Here is a 23,742-nt window from a genome sequence, read left to right as displayed (position 1 = left end):
GACAAAAAATTTTTTTTTTTCATATTTTAATATATAACTACGATGCTTTATTTGTATAATATTCTATTTACAATTATAACATATAAAATAACAATCTTTTTTGGCACATGACCCATGCGCCCAACCTTTACATACTCGACATTGAAACCAATCCTCAAAATTATGAAAATTTTTATAATCTTGTTTACATATAATACACACATCTTTTATTAATTTTTTAACAATATTTTTTTTTGATTTTTTATTATTTTCTTTCACATAATTTATATTAAAAAATTGATCTGCTAAAGTTTATTTACTAAAATGTTCATATCCAATAAGATGTATTAATTTGAATCATATTATAATGTTAATTATAATTAATATATATAAATATTTGTTTGCTTCACATAATTTATATTAAAAAATTGATCTTATTATCAAGCTAAAGTTTATTTACTAAAATGTTCATATCCAATAAGATGTATTAATTTGAATCATATTATACTGTCATAATTTATATTAAATAATTTATCTTATTATCAGGCTAAAATTTATATATGCAATATATCTATGACAATATATATTTAATTATCACAATATATATATATATACAAAGATTTTATTTGCAAGATATTTATTTAGGTCTGCTATTATATTAAAATTGAAATGTATTATGAAAAATTACATTAATAAATTTATATAATAATTATTATTTTTATATTACATTTATAAAATATTATATTTTAACCTGTAATAGTTGATATTTTTCTTGATGAGATCTTATTTTCATATAGTCTAATAGCTTCTTCAAAATCACTATTACTAAATATTTTCCTGTTTTGAATTTTTCGTATATATTGGCTTACCATATTAATATTATAAACATTAATTGATTGATTGCGCCGACTAGCCACGATTCTACTAACCTCAATGGTGGTAATATTACTAATATAATCTTAACATATATTTAAGCATTATGTATCAATCTGAAACTTTCCCAGATATTAAAATAGATATTTTACTTTCATATATTGTGCATTTTTGTCATGTTTAAACTTTTAATTTTTTAATACAGCTTAATAATATTAAGGGAAAATATTCTGAAATTCATGTCAAAAACATGTTATAACAGATAAAAATTTAAATAGCTAAATATTATAAATTATTTTTATCCTCAAATATGGATATTATAGAATTCTATTTTAGAACAAAATTTCAGTTATTAATCGTTACTAGTTTTAAAATAAAATTCTTTGAACCGACAAGCCCCTTGCGCCGACTAGCCCTGGTCTCCTTATTTATATAATTTTTTTATTATTGTTTCACGCACTTTTTTTTTAAAAAAAAAGAAATATATGAGATAATTTTATATAAATTTAGAAAGGGGTTCTAATGGACAAGATATTCCTTTAAATTCATACAAATTTACAAATTTTGCGCCATAGGTATATGTCTATCACCGTTTTGCGTTTCTTTAGCTTCTCGAATCTTACAAAATATTGATATAACCGTTGATCCATGTCACGATTTTTACGACTATGCTTGTGGTGGCTGGAGAATCAAGAATGAAGCCAAAATTATCTATGGGAAAAATAGTTGGGATCAGTTCAAGGAGATAAATCGCAAAAACAAATTGTTCTTTAAAAATATTTTAGGTAAATTTAAATATTATTAATAATAAATTCATAAAAATTAAATTGTGTTATATTATAATATTTGACAAATTTTACATTTTATTTTATCCACTTGAAGAACAGATATATAATATAATAAAATCAAAATAATGTATATAAAACAATTCATAACAGTGGCGTCACTGTATCATATAGAGGGTTAAAGGGCCGATTTTTTTTTGTTTATTTAAAACTTCGCATAAAAAAGGTTTGAATATTTTGGATCTCAAATTAAATTTAGCCACAGGCATTACCTTTGCACATTCCTACTAGCGACTCCACTGATTAATATTAAGATAAATGTTTAATTATTGAACTTTTTTTTTAAAAATAAAATATTTATAATTAGAAGCACCTAATATTACTAATAGCTCGGCAATTAAACAAGCTCAAATATACTATCAATCTTGTCTCAACGAAAACAAAATAAATTCGTTGAATGCTCAACCGTTGAAAAAATTGGTCGAAATTTACGGAGGTTGGCAAAATTTGGATATAAAATCTAAAAATGGGACAAAATTAAAAAGCTCCAAAAATGATTCCCTTGTAGCTTCTGAATGTAAAGATAAAATGTTGAGAAATTTGATGAATTTATCAATCGACCTGGGCTCATCCGTATTCTTCGTCTTTAACGTAGCCAAAGATGATAAAAATTCTTCCCTCAATGTTCTTAGCTTAAGCGAGGGTACTCTGATTCTGGGAAATCGAGAATTTTACCTCAAAAATCTCAGCTTAAAGGATGAAGTATTTTTCCGCCGTAATCCTATTCTGCTCATATATTACCAATGTGCTGTTTTGTTACTCAAATCAATATTTCCTCACTCAAAGAGCAACATTGATAAAATAATGAAGGAAGTCCTAGAACTAGAAGTTTTCCTTGCATTGGTATATTACTTTAAATATTTTTTTTTAAACAAATGTATAATATTTAAATTTACTAATCATTTTGATATTTTCAAACTAGAATTAGAAGATATATTAATTCCATTTTAAAGTATTAAATATATCTATATTATGAAAACGCTTTCATGACCTATTATTGAGAAGGTAATACTCCGAGTTCGAATAAATATTTATTACACATTCATGCATTATTTTTAAAGGAATGTTGTATAATTTCCTTTTTATAATGTGCAAAAAACTAATAATAATAAAAATCCAAAAAATAAAAATCTATTTCCTTTTCCTAACACTTCGCTCTATTTATAAATATAATTTAATTGATCCGCATAGCCCTTGATTCTACTAGCCCTTGGGCTACTAATATCACTAAACTTCTAAAAATATATTTAAACATTATATTTGATTATAATTATAAAACTTACTGAAATATTAAAAGATAGTTTAAAATTATATAATGTCAATTAATGAATATGCAGCCTAATATCGTGATGTAAAAATATTTTCATTTTGAACTCAAAAACACATATTTACCATAAAAAAATTTAAATAACTGATGGATATTTTTCCCCAAATAATTGAATGCTATTACATAAATTAATTTCTAAACATTACTGGTTTTTAAATAAAATCCACTGAACTGATGGCCTCTTACGCTGACCAGCCCTTGTCTCCCTTATACACCTCCTTTACGAATATATATTTTAAATTGAACGATCAAACTATGTTTTCATATCATAAAAGATTTTTTTCCAGTAATGTTTTCGCGGTAATGGATTAACCATAATATGTCGTAATAAATTCGCGGTTTTATGTGTTTCGCAGATATTGTTTCGCACAATTAAAGTAAAGAGTGGCATTATTTGATAAACACTCATATTAATATTAGAGCACTATAATATTATTTATAAGAAAATATTAAATTATTCGCTAGTAAAGACTATTATGAATGATTTTTTAGTTAGAGAAAATCTAAATAACTTTAAGAGTTAATAATTATATCACGTGTCAAAGAAACTCTAAAGAATTGAACCTAAAATCTGTACATAACTGTTTAGGACATAAATTACTTAGATAAAAAAACACTGGACAAAAATACCCATGAACAAAAAGTACTGGACAAAAAAGACATCCGAGAAAAATGTTTTAATAAAATTTAAACTCTTAGAAAAAAATGATTTTTAATTATTTTTATATTAAATTCTTGTACGCTTAGATCTCAGGACAATCAGAGATTGGAAACAATATATTTATAAAAATCTATGAGAGATCGTAGTTTTTCTATATGTTCATAATAATATATCTATAATCTTTTCGGAAAATAGTTATATTTAAATTTTTTTTTCTATGTAAACTAACCTAATATCTATTTTTAGCTATCCAGAACTCCGTGAATTATCCTTTCTGAAAATAGTCAAATTGAATAATAATATTTTTCTTTCGATATGAACTAACCAATATACATCTTTTAACTTTCCTAATTATTATTTTTTTTCGATATAAACTAATCCACATCTGTCTTATAACTTTCTATTACTTTTTTCGATATAAACTAACCCATATTAGCTAAAATCGATATTGTTAAAACTCCAGCTAAAGCTGTTTTATAGGGTATCACGTCAATTCGGGGCGGAAAATTTGGCGCACGACAATTCGGCGCGGCGTCAATTTGGCGCGGCAACAATTCAGCGCGTATCTATTACAGTTGCAATTTATTATATATTACTTAGTATAAAAAAATAAAGATGATTAAATAGAAATCATTTTGAATGTTGGTCCTATTAATTATTTCTCCATATTTATTTTTACAAAAATCTTAATTTTATTTACTAAATGTGTAATATCAAAAAAAAATTAACAACCAATTTTTTATATCTATTTCGTTGGTTGACCAATTTACCCGTTGATTAATAGCCAATATTATGTAAGCCGAGATTTTGAAGAAAGAAAGAAAAAGAAAGGTTTGGACCTCTATCTCGAATCTTACATATTATTTTGGCTGGAATTTAAACCGACCGTTTTTAAAAATAGACTCAGCCATGATCCAAAAAAAAATCAAATTAAGACTGAATCATTTTTTAGATTTATTAAAAATCCTTAAATTCTATTAATCCTTTTAAAAAAAATATTATTCTTATTTGGGTCTATTTTTAAAAACGGTTGATTAAGATTGTAGCCAAAATAATATATGATTAGAGATAGAGATCAAATCTTTCTTTTTCTTTTTTCCTTCTATGCGCAAAATCTCCAGGCTTACATAATATTGGCTACTAATCAACATACCTTATAATGTGGTAAAATGGTTCATTAAAGAAATAGGTATAAATATTAGTTAATTTTTTTCGATATACATTTAGTAAATAAAATTGAGATTTTTGTAAATATAAATATGGAGTAATAATTAATAGGACCAACATTCAAAATGATTTCTATTTAATCATCCTTATTTTTTTATACTAAGTAATATATAATAAATAGCAACTGTAATAGATACGCGCTGAATTGTCGCCGCGCCGAATTGACGTGGAACCGTTTTATAGAATTAAATGTACATTATTAGAAATAATAACAATAGTGTAGCCATTCCTAAATCAAAAATAATAAATAGTATAACCTTAAAGAGTTTATATTTATTTATAGTATCTTCATCCTTTCTATCTATCGAAAGGATACAGATGCTATATATATTCAAAGCTCTTTCCTTTTAATATATATTGATAAAAATTTTATAATTTTACGAAAAAATATTAGGAATTATTTATCAAGAATTATTCTTAAAAAGCCTCCTCTATTTTGGTGTATAGTAATATCTTTTTAGAAAGACTATATTAAATGAGAAATTTTATATGGTAATAAAAAAATAATTACGGTAAGAGGGAGGGTTGAGTCCTTCTTCTCCTGCTACAATACTAGATTTCCGAGATTTACAATAGATGGGTATATCTAGCCCACTTTGACCCGTTCATGAATTTACTTATAAAATTTCAATATTATTTAAGAAATTAATTTTCTAAATAGCCATCCTCCTACAGTGAAAAATTTAATAATCATCCACCCGCCCGCATGCCCATTTTAAAGATATTTGAAACCTAACCCTGCCCTCTGTTTAAAATTATTTATCTAACCCGCCCCTTTGTAGACCTTTACTTTATCCCTGTTATTTACTGTATTTACAAGCAACCATTGTTAAGTTTTAAAAAAAATTTTAAGGTTATGTCCTGGTTTGTTTTATTTCTAAACAGTCGATTCTTTAGCCATCTATATATGGCTTCCTCTAAATTACCTAAAAGAAAGAGACTTATAAAAATAATATATTTATACCAAAAAAATATAAATAACAAAAAATATTTATTTAATGTACAAATTTAAAACAAACCAAAAAGAGTATCTTTGTTCAAAATCTGTTTAGCCTGGGGCTAAGCAGAAATAAGTTTAAAAATAATATAAACCAGGACACGTCCTTAACTTTTTTGTGATAATCAACTAAATATTTTAAATGATTTATTTATGGTGTCAAATTTTAAGATAAAAAAAAATCAAATAGATACCAATGAGCTTACTTCAAATTACAACCCCATGACAATGCAACAATTGGATAGAGAGTTCAATTTCGTGAAATATTAATTTTATTTCTTCTTTTATATATTAAAATTTATAATTTTATAGATTAAAAGACTTTTTTAAATAACCAATTTAAAATTTATGACGATTTTTATGATAACTTAAAAAAAATATCTAAATGTAGATTATAAATTATGCAACCTTGGTTAGTAGCTAAGCATTCTTGAAATATAAATAAGATTGGATTCGGCAAATAGGAAATATAGGCTTCTTATATCTTTGGTATTAATATATTAGATGTTTTTTTATCCGTATAAGATTAATTGGACAAGTTACGTAAATAGCCTTATGTCTAAAAACAACATAACGATAGCCCCCAATCAAACAATTATTGTATCCTCACCTTCTTATTTTAAAAGGCTGACTCTATTTTTCAATGAATATATTGTGGATGAACATAATTGCAAGTAATGTTACTTACATACGTGTATTTTTTTTCTTGTAATGTTTAAATAACTCATAGAAAAAGTTGATCTCTCTGTAGTGAGACTAAAAATAGGGTTGGTTGTAAGGGCCTCACTAAACTTTTCAGTTTTTAGGGGTACAAGGATGCTTAATTTTTTTTCCCTTTAAGATTTGTATTTTGGAAATTTTTTGAAGAGGCTCTTCACAATTTTGACAGTAAGAGGTCCCAATAGCACGTCCCTGGTGACCCCACTGATTACATTGGAGAAAATACTTTAAAAATAAGATAAACGATATAATTTTTTATATTAGGCCAACATGTAAGTCTAAGTAGAGAAGCACCGATAACTCCTTTTAGCCGATATCGATACCCAAATCAATGCAATGGAGCTAGTGATCTGCGGCCCGAAAAAGCCCGGCCTGAAATTAAAAAAAATTTTTGTCTTACCCTAAGCAAAATTATTTTCAAAAATATGAAATGTAGTTATGATTTTTGAGTATCGGCCACTGGTATCGATTAAAATTTAAATCTACCGATACTGACTGATACCATGAGTATCGATATCGGTGCATCTCTGAATATAAGTTGAATAAAAGTGACAGTTACATAATCCAATATAGATAATCGATTTCAATAAAAAAATTTCTTAAAAAAATCATTTTAGAATCACTCAAAATTACATTATTTGGTATTTGACAACTCAAATGATCGGATATATTTCTCAAAAATACATAAATTTTGTTAAACCCATTTTCATCGCGTTACTGGGGATGGAAAATGAATCTCCAAGGTGGGAGCTATGCGTCGATGAAACCAACAAAATTTTTGGAACTCCCTTGAGTACTTTGTTTATTAAGAGAGAATTCAAAAACCATAGCAAAGAAAAGGTAAATTGTAAAAGGCTTATTAATCATTACTCTTTGATATAATAGAATATAGTATATCTATTCAAATAAAAAAAATCATTATGCCTTTATTAATGGTAATCTACTAATGTGCGATTTGCTTCCATTAAATATATCTTAGTTTGTATATCAATATGATTAATTATTTTTAATGCAATTCCTGACAGCATTTTTTTTGGTTTTATTTCATAGCTTTTTAAACAGCATTGTGTGAATCTGAATTGGCATGTTATCAAATTTATTTAGACAAACATCATAGTTTAATGTGTTCTGTCTTGTAAATGGTTGTTATCAATTGTACGCCATTTACTTGATATATGAAGTATTTATGGGGAAGCAGGGTTACAGCTAGTAAACGGTTATTCAAACCGGATACAATGACATTCCCCTATTAACTATAAGGAAGGTTGTGTTGAATTAAAAATGTATAGTTACATTAATATATTACCATTTTGTTTATAAAATATTTTATGTTTATTACATGATAATAATATTAATAATATGCTAAAATACTATTATAAAAATATTAAAATTTTTGATGTTTTAAAATCGGAATAGCCAATATAAAGGAAAAAATTATTAGCAACAAAATTAAAACATTTGGCTAATTTTATCAATGTTTATTAATTAATTGCATATTCAATTCATTTGTTAGATAATATAAAGAAAAAATGGTTAATAGCAAGATAAGGAATAATTTCCAAATATAGAATAACTAAATATCTGACTTGCCCTAATATTTAGTGCATGAATGGTCCTTATTAATTCCTTTCAATTTTGCGAACCTCCAAAAAGAAACCGAGATATAAAGAAAATGAAAACTATAGCATCAGGCTTTAAAGGTGAAGTGAGACAAGCTTTTAGAAACACTTATTCTGAAATTTATATCAAGCCATAGGCATAGTCAGGAGAGGTATACCCTTTCGAAAATTTACCTATTCTCATAAATATCATTTTAAGCTAATAAAATGTTCTCCTTATATACCCCCCCCCTCCTCTCTCCCACTAAAATTTATACCATATATCACTATAAACAAGAGGGAATGTAATTCCAGACTTAGCTGTAAAGAAATTTTTAGAAATAGAAAACTAAGAGGGGGTTTTATCAATTTAAAAAAAAAATAAAAGCTAATTTTCGTATAGATATCCATAATCAAATTATGAATATTTGGGAAGAGGGGTCTGGGGTTCAACCCCAAACTTCCCTATGTCTACGCCATGGAGTAGAGTGTAGTTAATGTTTTCTTGTAAACCCTGGGAACATATTCTCTCTTTTTTAACCAAAAATGTAGACTGAATAACATTCACAGATACATAATTGACTTAAAAATATTTAAAGAACATTTGATTTTATAATTAATCCAGGCTGAATCTTTGATTATCAAAATTAAGAGTGCCTTCAAGAAAAATTTAGAAAGCGTGGATTGGATGGATTCTGAAACGAAAAATTTAGCCGCTTTAAAAGTGACCAAAATATAACTAATTTTTAATCAACCAAAATGGTTCTTTACCAAACGAGTTAATTTTTTATAATAATAACTATTTATTTGCAATTATTGAGTATATAGCAGTATGGCGCAAACAGTATGGCTCAAAAAAATATCACGGTTTGAAACTTTTTCACTCTAACACGTGTACGAGTTTTTTTAAATAAATTTTAGTATTTTATTAGAGCATATAGCTTAAAATCTTCAAATATTTTTAGAGTTAGATTAAGTGGGGTTTTTAGAAGATCGAGATTAAAATATTAAATTTAACAAAAAATAACATTAGACGCTTAAAATTCTTTTTTAAAAAAGCGGACTAGATGGGTTCACTATGTTTAACTAGCTGACGCATTTTTTCAAAAATTTTGCCTAATCATAAATTATAACACAACACATTTCGGTTAGCAAACAAATATGATTGTGCATAAAGTGCCTTTTATTAACAATCAACAAAATTCAATGATAAATAATTAAAAATATTACCAAAATGAGATCTTATACTGATAAAAGTATGTCATGAAAAGAAAATGGGAATGAATGCCCCAAGTGTTTCATTCGTAAATTCACTAGGAAAAAGTGGAATATTCGTGCAGTTCAGCGAGGTTTAAAACGATTTTGAGACACCTGATCATCCAAATCTACTGGATTATCATGAGGAATGAAATAAGATTTTAGTTTTTAAAAATAGGCAACCACCTTATGGATCTTTAGATGAATTTATAAGAAAAATTCGTGAAATATAACCTTAATTTCTCAAGTAAAAATCAAGTTGTCTTTTCATCAGTGGAAGAAGATATTGTTAGTTGTTTTACTAGAAAAAGTAGAATTTATTCAACATATATATTGTTAATTTAAGTAGTTTTAATTCTATAATTATATTATGAAGGTTTCAAATTATTGTGATTAGTAAAGAATTTAAAAAAATGGCGAGTCTATAGTCCAACTTAATGGTAACTTTTCTAGCCCTTCTAGTCTTTTTAAAAAAAATCTTATGTCGTGTCCTGACTCATCCTATCATAATATAAAAAGTGACTATTTAGATTTAGTACTTAAAACAAAACAGAATAGGTCTTCTAGTTCAATCTGAATAGATTGGTCTAAACAGAAATATTTCAAAAATAAGAGGAAAAAAGACATGGCCTGAGAGTCTTGAATTTTTTTGTGTCAAAATTTGGTATTTTGACGACATCAATTTTTTAAAAACACACTTGATAGAATTGAAGAATTTTAGAATATTAAGTTACTTTTTAATAAAATGCGTAATTTTATATTTAAAAAACGTAACGCGTTTTAGAGTTATAAATATTTCAAAACGCAGCGTTTTTTTTCGAACCATCTGGTGTAAGAAGATGTTGTTTAATTTAGTCTCCATTGTTTATAAATTTAAGACTGACGCCATTGAAGCTAAAGTTGGATATCCGGATTACATATTTAACCAAACATATATGGAGGATGCATATAAAGAAGTATATTATTATATATTTACATTAAGATATTGTGATAAATTATTATATTGGCCCTATTATTAAAGACGTAGGGTTAATGATTTGATTTTATAATAAATTATCTTAAATTAAATTTTTCGAAATAAGGAAAGTTGAGTTAGATTTTGAACACTAAATTTAGTTTCTTCTTTACTCTCTTTTATTTAGTCATCCTGGTAAGTTATTTTATTTAAGTCGAATAATTAAGCATAACCGTGTTACTGTTTTTGTCCTTGGCTGGCTATATACACTAAGTTGAGTTTATTTATATTCTTCTATTCGTTCATTATGATAGTTATGGATTATGATATATAAAATTATAATACATTATCAATTTATTAACTATCATTTTTTTTTACATTCAAATCTAGTTCAACTTTTCCGACCAAATGTATTTTAAAAATATTGTAGTGATTAAAAAGGTTAAAAGGCGTCGTTATTTTAAACAATTAAACCAAATACCCAATAAAGCTAGGTATACACTTATATAAATATATTTAAAAAAATAAATTATCCATTTTTTTATTATATTCATAAAATTTATTCTAAGAAATTATTTCAAATTTTTTTTTTGAATTCTTCCAGTAAATTTTTATAAAATTCCAATGCATGAAATTATAAAGTAGATTATAATAAAGAATTCTAACCAGGGTTGTTCAAACTAGAATCGGTTGCAAATAAAATCACAACGTAGACTATAATAAAGTATTTTAACCAGGGTTGTTCAAGATTCGGTTAATTAACCGAATTTGATCGGTCAAACATAGTCAAATACTGTCTCAAATTTGGTCAAATAAATAAATGTTTTTGACAGTGGAAACTTTATTTGGTATGGATACATAATAAATATACAACATGTGTTTAAATATTATATAATTAAATCTTATAACATTTCCATTCATTAGAATTGTATTTTGTTTCTCCGCTGTAGATTCTTCTTTATATTTTGTATCAATTAGGTTATATAGTATACGCTTGCCAATTTTATTTTGTTGTGCAATAATTTATATATTTTCTTGATAGTAATATCTTAAACTGGATCTATTTTTATGTGGCCTATGTTGATCATCTGATCTCTTCAAAAATAAAATATCTAAAATCAATGAATTAAAAAATGCCCATTTTTTAAAAAATCGACTTATTACTATCGATTTCTTTTTCATGTGAATTTTACCTGGTGTTTCTAACTAATGTTCGAATAACTAATATTTTGATTCAATAAATTCGAATCGAATAAAAATTATGCGAATATATTGTCCAATATTATTTGATTCGTATAAAATATAGAATTTCGTACCGACATTAATACGGTATCAGCCAATATAACCGATGTCCAATTTTTTTTGTGAAATATAATTTTTGCAAAAAAATGTAGTTTATTTGAGGAAAAAAAATATTAATTATAAATATTTTTTTTATCCCAGTCTCCACTTTCACAAAAGTATTTTTTGATTACTCATAAAAGAAGCACAGTTTTTAAAATTTTATTACTATTCCCTAAAAAAGTATGTTTAAGTTTTATAGGATTAAAATATTTTCAAGATTCTCTTTTGTCGAATTATATATGTAAGGAGAAAGAATATCCGTCTTTTAATGCTAACTTTATTAGCTGGCACTGGATGCTTCAAATAGCTACTTACAAATATATCCATAAATAGTTGCTGTTACTTATCAATTAAAACTGATTATTAATAATCTTCAAAAGAGTTAGGATTTTAACAGGCCTGACTCACAAACGGTTTTAGAGATTCGTTTAAGGTTTGGTTGACAAAATTTTTAATGGTTCGGTATAGTTTCGGGTTGGATTTCTGGAAATAGGTGAATTAATAGACAGAGAGATATATTTATATTAAATTAAATTTAATACTAATTAAATGGTTGTTGTAATTTTTACTATGAGTATATTAAAGAAGATACTAGTCATATCATAAATATCCTCTCTTTTAGTCATTATAAGGCTTTTTAGATCAAATACCTAATATTAGAGCTCATTACGATGACCTGAGACTCAAGGACTCGATTGAACCAGATTTTAATTTTTTTTTCCCTTCAAAAATACTTGCCCTAATTACATTTTTAATTTTTATAATTTTCATAATTAAACAAATAAGAAAGCACATTTAAATTAAAAGAGGCTTTCAAATTAGAGATCGGCAAAGCTCGGCACACCCGAAAGTCCGGCCCGTGGTTTGGGAATTTTTTAAATAAATTAAAAGTGGCCGGGCAAAATTATAAAGAGTCTGGCCTGGCAAGTCGTACATTAAAAAAATTCCTGGCAATTAGATAAAAGAAAAATTTGAGCCGGGCCTGGGGCCTTCATAACATTTTTATATTGAAAAAAAGGTAGTAAAATTAACATAATATCCAATTCATACACTTTATTTCTAAAATCCACTTTTAACCCTCCCCTACCATTTATTAATTAAAATATATCCAAAAAGTTAAAAAACTGATACTTATTTTATTGTTATATTTCTTTTCTTTTCTTTTCATTTCATTTCGTTTCGTTTCGTTTCGTTTCTGATAAAATAAAATGTTAAATACATTTTAATAAAGGATATAGAAAAATAGTCTGTTATTGTATATGGTTGAAGGATGGAATAGAATGAAATGATAATTATAAATAAAAATATAATTTATTCTATATTTACATATAATAAAATTAATTTCATATAATTTTATTCCCCATTTTATATAAAATTTATATTTTTTTGAATTTCAAGCTAATATTATAATTCACACTATTTGGAAAAATATTACAATATGCTTATTTATGTGTATTTTAAGAGATGTTTAACTTAAATGCTAAATTCATGAATAATATAGTTAATTAATAGGAAATTAAATAAGATTTATAATACAATTAACAATATACAGTACAGAGATATCAAACACAATGATTTATAAAATGGTTCTTATAGAAGTATAATCATCCTGGGGAAATATAATATAAGAACCTTAATAGAAATTGAGAAAAAATTAGACATAGATTATAGAATAGAATAGATACTTAAAAGATGGCCGGAAAATTCCGATCGTGGCATACTTTTAATAATACGATCCAGCATCAGTCTAACTTTTGGTAAATTTTGGGCCAATTGAGAAAATATTTGGCATATTTTTTGAAATTTTGGGCCGGGCCGGACAAAAAATTTATCGGGTCGAGCAACTTATGCAAAAATTCTTAACGGTTCTAACCGCTACGGGCTTTGTGGGCCTCTGTTTCAAATTAAATCCATATATATATCATATTATATTTTTCTTAATTTCTAAATAGTTGGTTTATTCCTCCTTCCACTGTGAATGGGTTCTATTCTTTTATAGGCAACGAAATGAGTAATGAAATATATGAACATCTTTCTAATGCGTCCTAGTTCTTATTAATTTTTCTTAATTCTGAATAAAGCATTCTATTCAGAAAAGCAGTTAAGATAGGATATCCTTTTTTAAATATAGATTTTAAAACAAGGGGATTGATGGCACTTGATACGCTTAAAGGTGCATTTAGTTTTATTTTTTTTAAAGGAAAAAGACGAGCTAGGACGCAACCTTTATTTAATTATTATACGCTACATTAATGATGCAAAATCGCTCCATTTGAGACGATTTTTAAATACGACTAACTCAGTATTTTATCCAGAAAAATATTACGCTAGCCTGATGATTTTGCCCATAGATGGCACAAATGTTTGGACATCTATTAGTTAAATTTCGAGGCTTAGGAAATATTTCTCTGGCTAAAATATTGAGTTTGCCGTTTTTAAAACCGGTTCAAATCGAGCGATTTCGCATCATTACGCTGCATAAATATTTATTTAATTTCAAGAACTATAATTTTGATTTGCCCCATCATTGTTCACTTTTAATACTATTTTTATTCAACTCTTAAAAGAGAAGTTTTATTAATAATAATGTTTTAAGTTTAGTTATATTAAATATCATGGTTCAATTTTAAAAAGATTATTTTTCAATTTCATGAAAAGTCTTTCCGGCAGGAATATTGCAATCCCCTCTGTACGATAAAGATTTTCCCAGGTTCGTATGTATTATGATAATTTTTAAAATTTTATAAAATATCACAGATCACTAAATTTTGGATCCATCGGCTTTGTAATAGGACATGAGATTATCCACGCTTTTGATAACACAGGTAAATCATACATCTGGTTATAAATGTTTTTTTGTGGCAATTTGAGATAAACTTCGAATTCTTTTTTTTTAAATAAAATTTCTTCGCACATAAAATATAATAGTTTTGCAAGTTTTTCGGCCTAAGGCATAGGCATAGACTTGTGTCTGTCTCTTTAGGTGAAAAAGCATGACGTGGGCTAATTAGTTTATATAAATTAACTAGTTAGATAAGAATTTTATATATTTATTAATTAATTAAATATTAGTTTTTGCTGAAAATGAATTTAATGTTAGAACCGGAGTCCTCATCAGTTAAATTAAACTCTTTAATAACTAGAAGCTTGATTTGACCTATTCATTTTTGGGATCCGTTTGATATCTCATTTAGGATAAGAGCCTCGCTTTCAGGACTCCTTTGTGGACTCGCGTTTGCTCGCAGTCGTATGATTCACTGAAGCTATTAGTTATTATGATAATGCTACAGTTAAATAATAAATTCCCATATTTTTATTGCCCTATAATATATATAAAACTTATAACATCACCTATATATAAGCGGGTGGCACATGTAAATTACAATAACTATAAAAGCATTCTAAAAGCTTAACCTTTCAATCATCGATTAACCTTCTTTATTCTGGATTGTTATTAAGAAAAGTAGTGGAATTCTAGACTGTTAATTTGTTCATCCCCCAAAAATTTGGAATCTGTGAGCGGTTATTCTAAGAGATTATTATAAGGACTATTTCCTGCTAATACAGAAGAAAATATGCATGGACGAATTGTTGTTGAATCATTTTTTTATTATGCTAATTTTATTTTTAATAAAAATAAGCATATTACATACAAAATTCGTATTTCATATATTAAATTTTACTTTAAAACGCTTTCTATTTTTCTTTTATATTTTTTTCTTTACTTTCTTCTTATTTTATTTTTTTCTCCCCTATTCTAAAAATTGAATAGAAAAAAATCCTCAAATTGGAAAGAAAATAATAATTTCTTTATTTTTTAATTTTCTATACTATATATATATCAGAGACCTGCAGAGGCACCATTTGTACGGCCCGGCCTGGCCCGGTTTTAAATTTTTTAGGCTCGGCCCGGATATTTTTTAAAAAATTTTTTTACCGCCCTGCCCGGATTTAAAGATTTAAGGCCCGGCCCGGATAAATTTTAAAAATATTTTTTACGGCCCGGCCCTGTCCGGATTTAAAAATTTCACGCCCGGCTCGGAATTTTTTAAAATTACATTCGACCTGGTATATACAAAAATTCACCTATGAGGTATTTTACCATATATTTCAGCGAGTATTATCGCTTATTATTTAAAAAATACATGAAAAAAGCTAATATTTTGAGAATATTATATTGAATTTATAAAAATTATAAAACTGTTATTTATAAAAATGGATATTTTGAGCATATACTATATTTTTTGCATTTATAAAAATAAAACTAATATTCATAAAAATGGTAATAATATTTTGAGCATATACTATATTTTATATTGCATTTAAAAAAAATAAAACTAATAGTAATATTTAATTTATAAAAATGGAAAATATTTTGAGAATATAATATATTGTATTTAATTTACTATTTAATTTATAAAATAAAAATAAATCGCTATTTAAAAAAATGCATGTATAATAAATAGTATTTTGAAAATATAATCTAATTGCACAATATTAATATAATTTATTTTATAATTTTTAAATATTTTATATTACATTTATAGGTTGGTTTTTCAGGTGTAAAATTTTTTTATTAATTTTCATGGATTTACCATCACATTTATGTCTTTTTAGATGTGATGTACCATGTTTATAATTATAAGATAATATACTTGAACAATTCTTACATTGTACGTAGCCAATGTCTTTTTTATTTTCATCTATGATGATGTTAAATTTAGCCCATATTTCAGATTTTAAATTATTATTTGTATTTCTAAAAGAATAAATATTATTTTTAATTTTATTAATTATATCATTAGTATTTTGTGCCATGATATTCCTTTATTTGATTGTTTTGGTAAATATTCTAAAAATTTAGATATGAATTATAAAAAATATATTATTAATACTTGAATATTGGGGCTTATTTAAGATATTCCTTTATTTGATTGTTTTGGTAAAATATGTTGTAAAAATTTAGATATGAATTATAAAAAAATATATTAATACTTTGAATAAATTTGCAGGAAATTAATAATTAGATCGATCTGTGGGTGTTAGGTGTGTTAACCATCACCCAATATTATATTAATCATAACTATAATATAATATAATCTTATAACCATTAACTCATAATGTAAAAATTTTTATAAAAAATATTAAGGACCGGCCCGGGTTTAACAGTCTTAGGCCCGGCCCGGATATATTTAAAAAAAATTTTTTAGGCCCGGCCCGGCCCGGGTATATTTAGAAAATTTAAAATACGGGCCGGGCTTAGGGCCGGGCCTGCAGGTCTCTGATATATATAAATAATTAACAAAAATAAACAAACATAATCAAAAGAAAAACAATTAATAAAAAAATCGATAAAAAATATCTTATATCACAGCTTCTCCCTAAAAAAATCACATTCGTCCCTCTCCGTATCTGATAATAATTATTCCAAAAGGTCATCCAAATCCTCGGACCTATCTGCTTTGTTGCTCATTCTCCTCCTCGGGTCCCACGGTTTGCACTTCTGTCCGTTCCTCCATGTTCCAATCCAGCCCTGTTAAATCCCTCCACGCGGCCGTCTCATCCGCTCTTTCTTGTTCTTGGGATGCCATCTCTGATGGCGTTGTTCCCTTAGTCCCTGCAGTTCCCACTGACTCCCGTGCTAAAACCTCTCTCGTCATGTTAATTGATGGATGCACATCGACATCCCCTGGATTCTGATCTCCCCATCTTCCTGCAATTGAATCAAACCGCCACTCGCGCCATGATTCCGGTATTCCCACCATCACCCATTCCACTGACCCTGAACGGCTGTCCACCTCTGAATTCTCCCAGGTACACCAGCGTCGTATAAGTCCTTGCTCCCCGCATCTAAAACATTGGCGGCACCCCCCTCCCCTCATATCGTCGTATACTCCTCAGTCCTATATCCATCTGGGATTGTGGCTCTTTTCGCGGTGCGAACGCTCCATGGGCCTCTGCCGGTGCGCTATTATAAAGTGTATTTCTATGTCTTTGAACATGCAGCTTGGACATATACGACGCTGGTTTTCCTGAGAGAATTCTGAGGTGGGCATCCGTTTAGGGTCAGTGGAACCGGTAATGGCGGGAGTGCCGGAATCATGGCGCTAGTGACGGTTTGATCCAAATGCAGGAAGGTGGGGAGAACCGAATCCAGGGGAGGTCGGTGTGCAACTAACAATTGACAGAGAGAGGTTTTAACACGAGGACCAGTGGAAACTACGGATACTGGAAAATGGGACAACGCTATCAGAAGTACGGCATCCCAAGAACAAGATTGGTCCGAGGATTTGGATGACCTTTTGGAATATTTATTATCAGATACGGAGAAGGACGAATGTTATTTTTTTAGGGGGAAGCTGTGATATATAGATTTTTTTTATATAAAAATTTCTTTTATCGATTATTTTATTTATTGACATGTTTTTCTTTTTCTTTTGATTATGTTTAATTTTTGTTAGTTATGATATTTTTCTTTCCAATTTGAAGATTCAATTTTTAGAATAGGTGAAAAAAAATAAAATAAAAAGAGTAAAGAAAAAAAATAAAAGAAAATAGGAAGCGTTAAAAGGTAAAAGTGAAATTTAATATATAAATTACTATCCCCAGGAAAATTAAATACATATATTTATTTAGACAGACATATGTGTATGTTTTACGCATATATTATATATGAAAAACTTCCATCAACCACAATAGTACTTGCATTGTATACCATTTCTGAAGAGATTAATTGTGAAAATACGTAAACGTATATATTTTGATATAAGTGCTTGTAATAGTTATTATATACTTTACCTTACCTAACAATCAAATTTATTAGTAGAATGAATTCAAATTTATGAAGGCGAAGATAAATGCAATTGTTATGAAAAGATTATCAAAATAATTTATGATTAATTTTCACTATCTGTTTTTGATAAATTCCCACTCTCTATTTTTGATAGAATATATATATACTTAGATAGTAGTAGACCTTACTTTTCAAATAAATTTATATACTAACTAAAATCAATCTTTTTATTAACTAAAAAATTGAGATGAGAAAATCAGTTGAAATCTTGTTCCTTGGTGGGGAAAAGATATCATAATTGTAGAAACTGCATGTCATAACGACTGGATACGGAATCCGTTCGAAATATTTCAGTTTTAAATTATTTACTGAGGACAATTTTTACAAAAAATCTGATTTGACTGGAAAGGTCCAGCATATATAATAGAGTAATCACTCTCACACTACGAGTTTCAAACAAGTTTAAAGTGTACTTTTGAACTACTCTTAAGTTATATTAATTATTAATCGCAAAAATTGGGAATTTTTCTTATGTAATCTAAAAAATCTCAAAAATGCTATTAATAGATTAGATAGTGTTGTTAATCGGCTTAGCCGAGTCTGCTCGAACAGAGCTAACCCAAATTTTGGGTCGTTTTCTTCGACCTCGACCCGAGTCCAAGCCGAATAAAACGACCTCGACCCAAAATATGGGTCGTATTTTTCGACTCAGACTTGAAGTTTATTTTTTTAAAGCTAATGTGTAAAAATATATTTTGCAAACATGTTAAATTAAAATTTCAGTGAAGATGATTTTTACCCATTTGCCTTAAAAAAATTGTAAAAAGTTCAAAAATGTCATTTTCCTATGGTACATCTTCACTGAAATTTAAATTTAACATGTTAACAAAATATATTTTTACCCATTTGTCTAAAAAAAATTTTTAAAAGTTCAAAAATGACGATTATGACAATTGTCACTTTCCTATGGTACATCTTCATTGAAATTTAAATTTAACATGTTTACAAAATATATTTTTACCCATTTGCCTTAAAAAAATTGAAAAAAGTTCAAAAATGACGATTATGACAATTGTCACTTTCTTATGGTACATCTTCACTGAAATTTAAATTTAACATGTTCAAAATATATTTTTACCCATTTACCTTAAAAAATATTTTAAAAAGTTCAAAAATGATGATTATGACTTGTCACTTTCCTATGGTACATCTTCACTGAAATTTAAATTTAACATGTTTATAAAATATATTTTTACCCATTTACCTTAAAAAAATTGAAAAAAGTTCAAAAATGACGATTATGACAATTGTCACTTTCCTATGGTACATCCTCAATGAAATTTTAATTTAACATGTTTACAATATATATTTTTACCCATTGGTCTAAAAAAAATTGAAAAAAGTTTAAAAATGACGATTATGACAATTGTCATTTTCCGATGGTACATCTTCACTGAAATTTAAATTTAACATGTTTATAAAATATATTTTTACCCATTTGCCTTAAAATCAAAAATGACGATTATGACAATTTTCACTTTCTTATGGTACATCTTCACTGAAATTTAAATTTAACATGTTTACAAAATATATTTTTACCCATTTGCCTTAAAAAAATTGAAAAAAGTTCAAAAATGACGATTATGACAATTGTCACTTTCTTATGGTACATCTTCACTGAAATTTAAATTTAACATGTTCAAAATATATTTTTACCCATTTACCTTAAAAAAATTGAAAAAAGTTCAAAAATGATGATTATGACAATTGTCATTTTCCTATGGTACATCTTCACTGAAATTTAAATTTAACATGTTTATAAAATATATTTTTACCCATTTGCCTTAAAAAAATTGAAAAAAGTTCAAAAATGACGATTATGACAATTGCCACTTTCTTATGGTACATCTCCACTGAAATTTAAATTTAACATGTTCAAAATATATTTTTACCCATTTACCTTAAAAAAATTGAAAAAAGTTCAAAAATGACGATTATGACAATTGTCATTTTCCTATGGTACATCTTCACTGAAATTTAAATTTAACATGTTTATAAAATATATTTTTACCCCATTTGCCTTAAAAAAATTGAAAAAAGTTCAAAAATGACGATTATGACAATTGTCACTTTCTTATGGTACATCTTCACTGAAATTTAAATTTAACATGTTTATAAAATATATTTTTACCCATTTGCCTTAAAAAAATTGAAAAAAGTTCAAAAATGACGATTATGACAATTGTCACTTTCCTATGGTACATCTTCAATGAAATTTTAATTTAACATGTTTGCAAAATATAATTTAACATGTTTGCAAAATATATTTTAACCAATTTGCCTTAAAAAATAAACTTCAAGTTTTAGTCGAAATAAACGACCTCGACCCAAAATATGGGTCGTTTTTTCGGTTTGGACTTCGAGGTCGTTTTTTTCGGCTTGAACTCGGGTCGAGGTCGAAAAAAACGACCCGAACTTTGGGTCGGGGTCGCGACTCGCGGCGTTTTAACAACACTAAGATTAGATATATTTGGGAAGTAACACTTATATTTGAAACGATTAAAAAAGGTAGGCTGCAGGGAAGGCATTACCCATAATAATCAAGTGAAAATTATATTAAATATCTTGATTCGTTATTATAATAGATTTAAAATTTAATCTTTAAATTATATTTTAAACAATATCCTGCAATAAATTCCAATTAATTTTATTTATTTTTTATAAAATCATAAACAATTATCACATTTTAAATTTTACTATATACCAATTAAATTTTTAAAAATATTTACTTTGCACATTCATAAATTTCAAAATAATAATTATTTTACAAAATTATATTTCATTTTATTCGTCTTACATAATGCGCCTATTGCATTGGTGTAGATTAAAAAAAAATATATTAACTTTTTTATAGAAATTTCTTATTTCTAACTGGAAATGTTCGGGGTAATTTTAGCTGCACTACAAATGAAATCATCTATTAGATTCAATTTGCCTCAGTTTTATATTTAATATTTTTTAGAATGAGGTAGAACTGATTTTGGATCAAATGTTATGGAAAAAATAAGATTGTCCATTATGGTTTGCTTGATGTCTCATACCAACCTTTAACATGCCAGAAGCCCCCAATCCTCTATGATTTAAAATAAAGTGCACTTAGATTAGGGTTTTTTTTTCAATTCAAAAATGGATATATTATGATTTTTGAGACAACTTTTAATTATTAAATAAAAACCATATTATACAATCATACATGACTGAAAATGGCATGTTAAGTAAAATAAATTCAACCTTTATTGTTAGGCGTTTAGTGAATAAGATATATGGTTGGAGATACTCTGAACCGAACTTATATCATCCCCGGTCTTAAATTTAATTTTTACATGCAACATTTTTTTCTCTTTTACTTATTTACTATAATTTATTGTAAAGGAAGACAATTCGATGTTGATGGTCATTTAAAACAATGGTGGAAAAACGATTCTATACAAAATTTTAAAAAGAAAATACCCTGTTTCCAGGATCAATATTCTTCCATTGCCATCTTAGGATCAAATGTAAATTATAATTTATTAATTTTAAAAATGTTTATAAAATCATATATAATTAAATCAGATAAATGGAAATAGAACACTTGATGAAAATTTAGCAGACAACGGTGGCCTAAAATTAGCATATATGGTAAAACAGATTATATTTGAATTCAAAATAATTTTATTGAAAATTTTAGGCTTATAAATCGTCAAATCCTAAAAACTTTTCGGATGCCTTTAAATTGCCGGGAGTTAATTTAACATCCGATCAGTTATTTTTCATATCGTTTGCCCAGGTATGAACAAAAAAAAAATATCTCATTTTAAAAATTTGATTTAATAAATAAAATAATATATTATAATAAATATTGAAGACATTTTGTGCGACTCAAACCAAAAAGTACAATGATTTCTTGATATTGACCGATGAGCATAGTCGCCCTAAAGCTAGGTTGGTTAACACCAATAATTATAAAATAATTTTACAAATAAATAATAATTCTTATTTATGATTATAATAAATAATTGTGTTGTGAAATTTTTAAATTCATTATTCTTAGGGAATGCCACTTCAATTATACAAATCTTAACTTTAATATATCGTTTTAAATATTAAAGAATAATAGGAACAGTGTCTAATTTCGTGGAATTTTCTAAAGCATTTCAGTGTCCCGCTGATTCGCCAATGAACCCTAAAATAAAATGTACACTGTGGTGAGGGTGAAGCACAAATACTTTTTTACATAACATTGTATTGTATACTATTACTTAATACATTTTCAAAAATTTGTTACATTTAAAAAAAAACCAAATATTGAATATTTTATTAAGTTTAAAAGTTCGATTTTAATTAAATAACATATTTGTGTGCCTAATAATTTATATAATAATTATATTATTACGTATATTTTCAAGCCTTCGATTTATTTATTAAGAAATCAAATTGGTATAAAATAAATGTCATTCTTAATTATAAAGTTGATAATTTTAAATTATTATTATACTTGATAATTTAAAAATCTAGTACACATTAAAAGTTGAACCTTTAAAAACATTAAAATTAAGGGAGACCGGGGAACATTGGTATACTTTTCATTCAAACTTCAATTTTATTAAACCAACTAATCTGGATAAATATAAAATTTGGAATCCTTAGAATTTAGGATATTTAAATTTTTATAAAAACCATACTTTAAAAAAAATAAGTTTGAATTTTTTAGGGCAACATTCTTGGACTATGTGTACCTTGGTTCAACATGTTCTTGGTCTACCTATAAAATATAGATCTAAATCAGTATTACAATAAAATAGAGAGTTCAACTTGTTTAATTTTGATAATGACACAATAGATACATAACAAAAAAATAAATATTTGATAGTATTTTTTGTCAGAAAATAAAATATTTTGAACCTAGCCATCTAAGATAAAAATTAAAACAAAAGCTTTCTTTCATAATCTTCAGGCAAACGATTTTTTTCCATTATATTATAGTTCCACATATATAATATGTAAATGAAAGAAAATGTCGGTGTACAAATGTTGATAGGAATTACTTTATTGTCACTTTAAATGCCATTCAATTCATATTAAGTTATGTTTCATAACTATTAAAAGTTGTCAAATTATATAATA

General features: G+C 26.6%; 1 protein-coding gene across 1 annotated transcript in view; it reads left to right on the top strand.

Moving 5' to 3' along the window:
* The window catches only part of LOC135924128 (endothelin-converting enzyme homolog), a 28,781-nt gene extending 5,954 nt beyond the window's left edge, over window positions 1–22,827 (top strand). Inside the window, exons 3-15 of the mRNA XM_065459176.1 lie at window positions 1,428–1,637; window positions 2,005–2,540; window positions 6,435–6,583; window positions 7,247–7,469; window positions 8,853–8,951; window positions 13,984–14,161; window positions 14,442–14,493; window positions 14,541–14,608; window positions 22,009–22,133; window positions 22,192–22,257; window positions 22,307–22,405; window positions 22,484–22,560; window positions 22,728–22,827. Of these exons, the coding sequence (XP_065315248.1) occupies window positions 1,428–1,637; window positions 2,005–2,540; window positions 6,435–6,583; window positions 7,247–7,469; window positions 8,853–8,951; window positions 13,984–14,161; window positions 14,442–14,493; window positions 14,541–14,608; window positions 22,009–22,133; window positions 22,192–22,257; window positions 22,307–22,405; window positions 22,484–22,560; window positions 22,728–22,827 (1,982 nt within the window). The remainder of the gene's footprint in view (window positions 1–1,427; window positions 1,638–2,004; window positions 2,541–6,434; window positions 6,584–7,246; window positions 7,470–8,852; window positions 8,952–13,983; window positions 14,162–14,441; window positions 14,494–14,540; window positions 14,609–22,008; window positions 22,134–22,191; window positions 22,258–22,306; window positions 22,406–22,483; window positions 22,561–22,727) is intronic.
* The last annotated feature ends 915 nt before the right edge of the window (window positions 22,828–23,742 follow it).

This window comes from Gordionus sp. m RMFG-2023, chromosome 2 (assembly GCF_954871325.1).
Source record: "Gordionus sp. m RMFG-2023 chromosome 2, tfGorSpeb1-WG-v2, whole genome shotgun sequence".
NCBI classification, from domain to species: Eukaryota; Metazoa; Nematomorpha; class Gordioida; order Chordodea; family Parachordodidae; genus Gordionus; species Gordionus sp. m RMFG-2023.
Note: the sequence above shows the minus strand (reverse complement) of the source record. Positions and strands in the feature narration are given on the sequence as shown.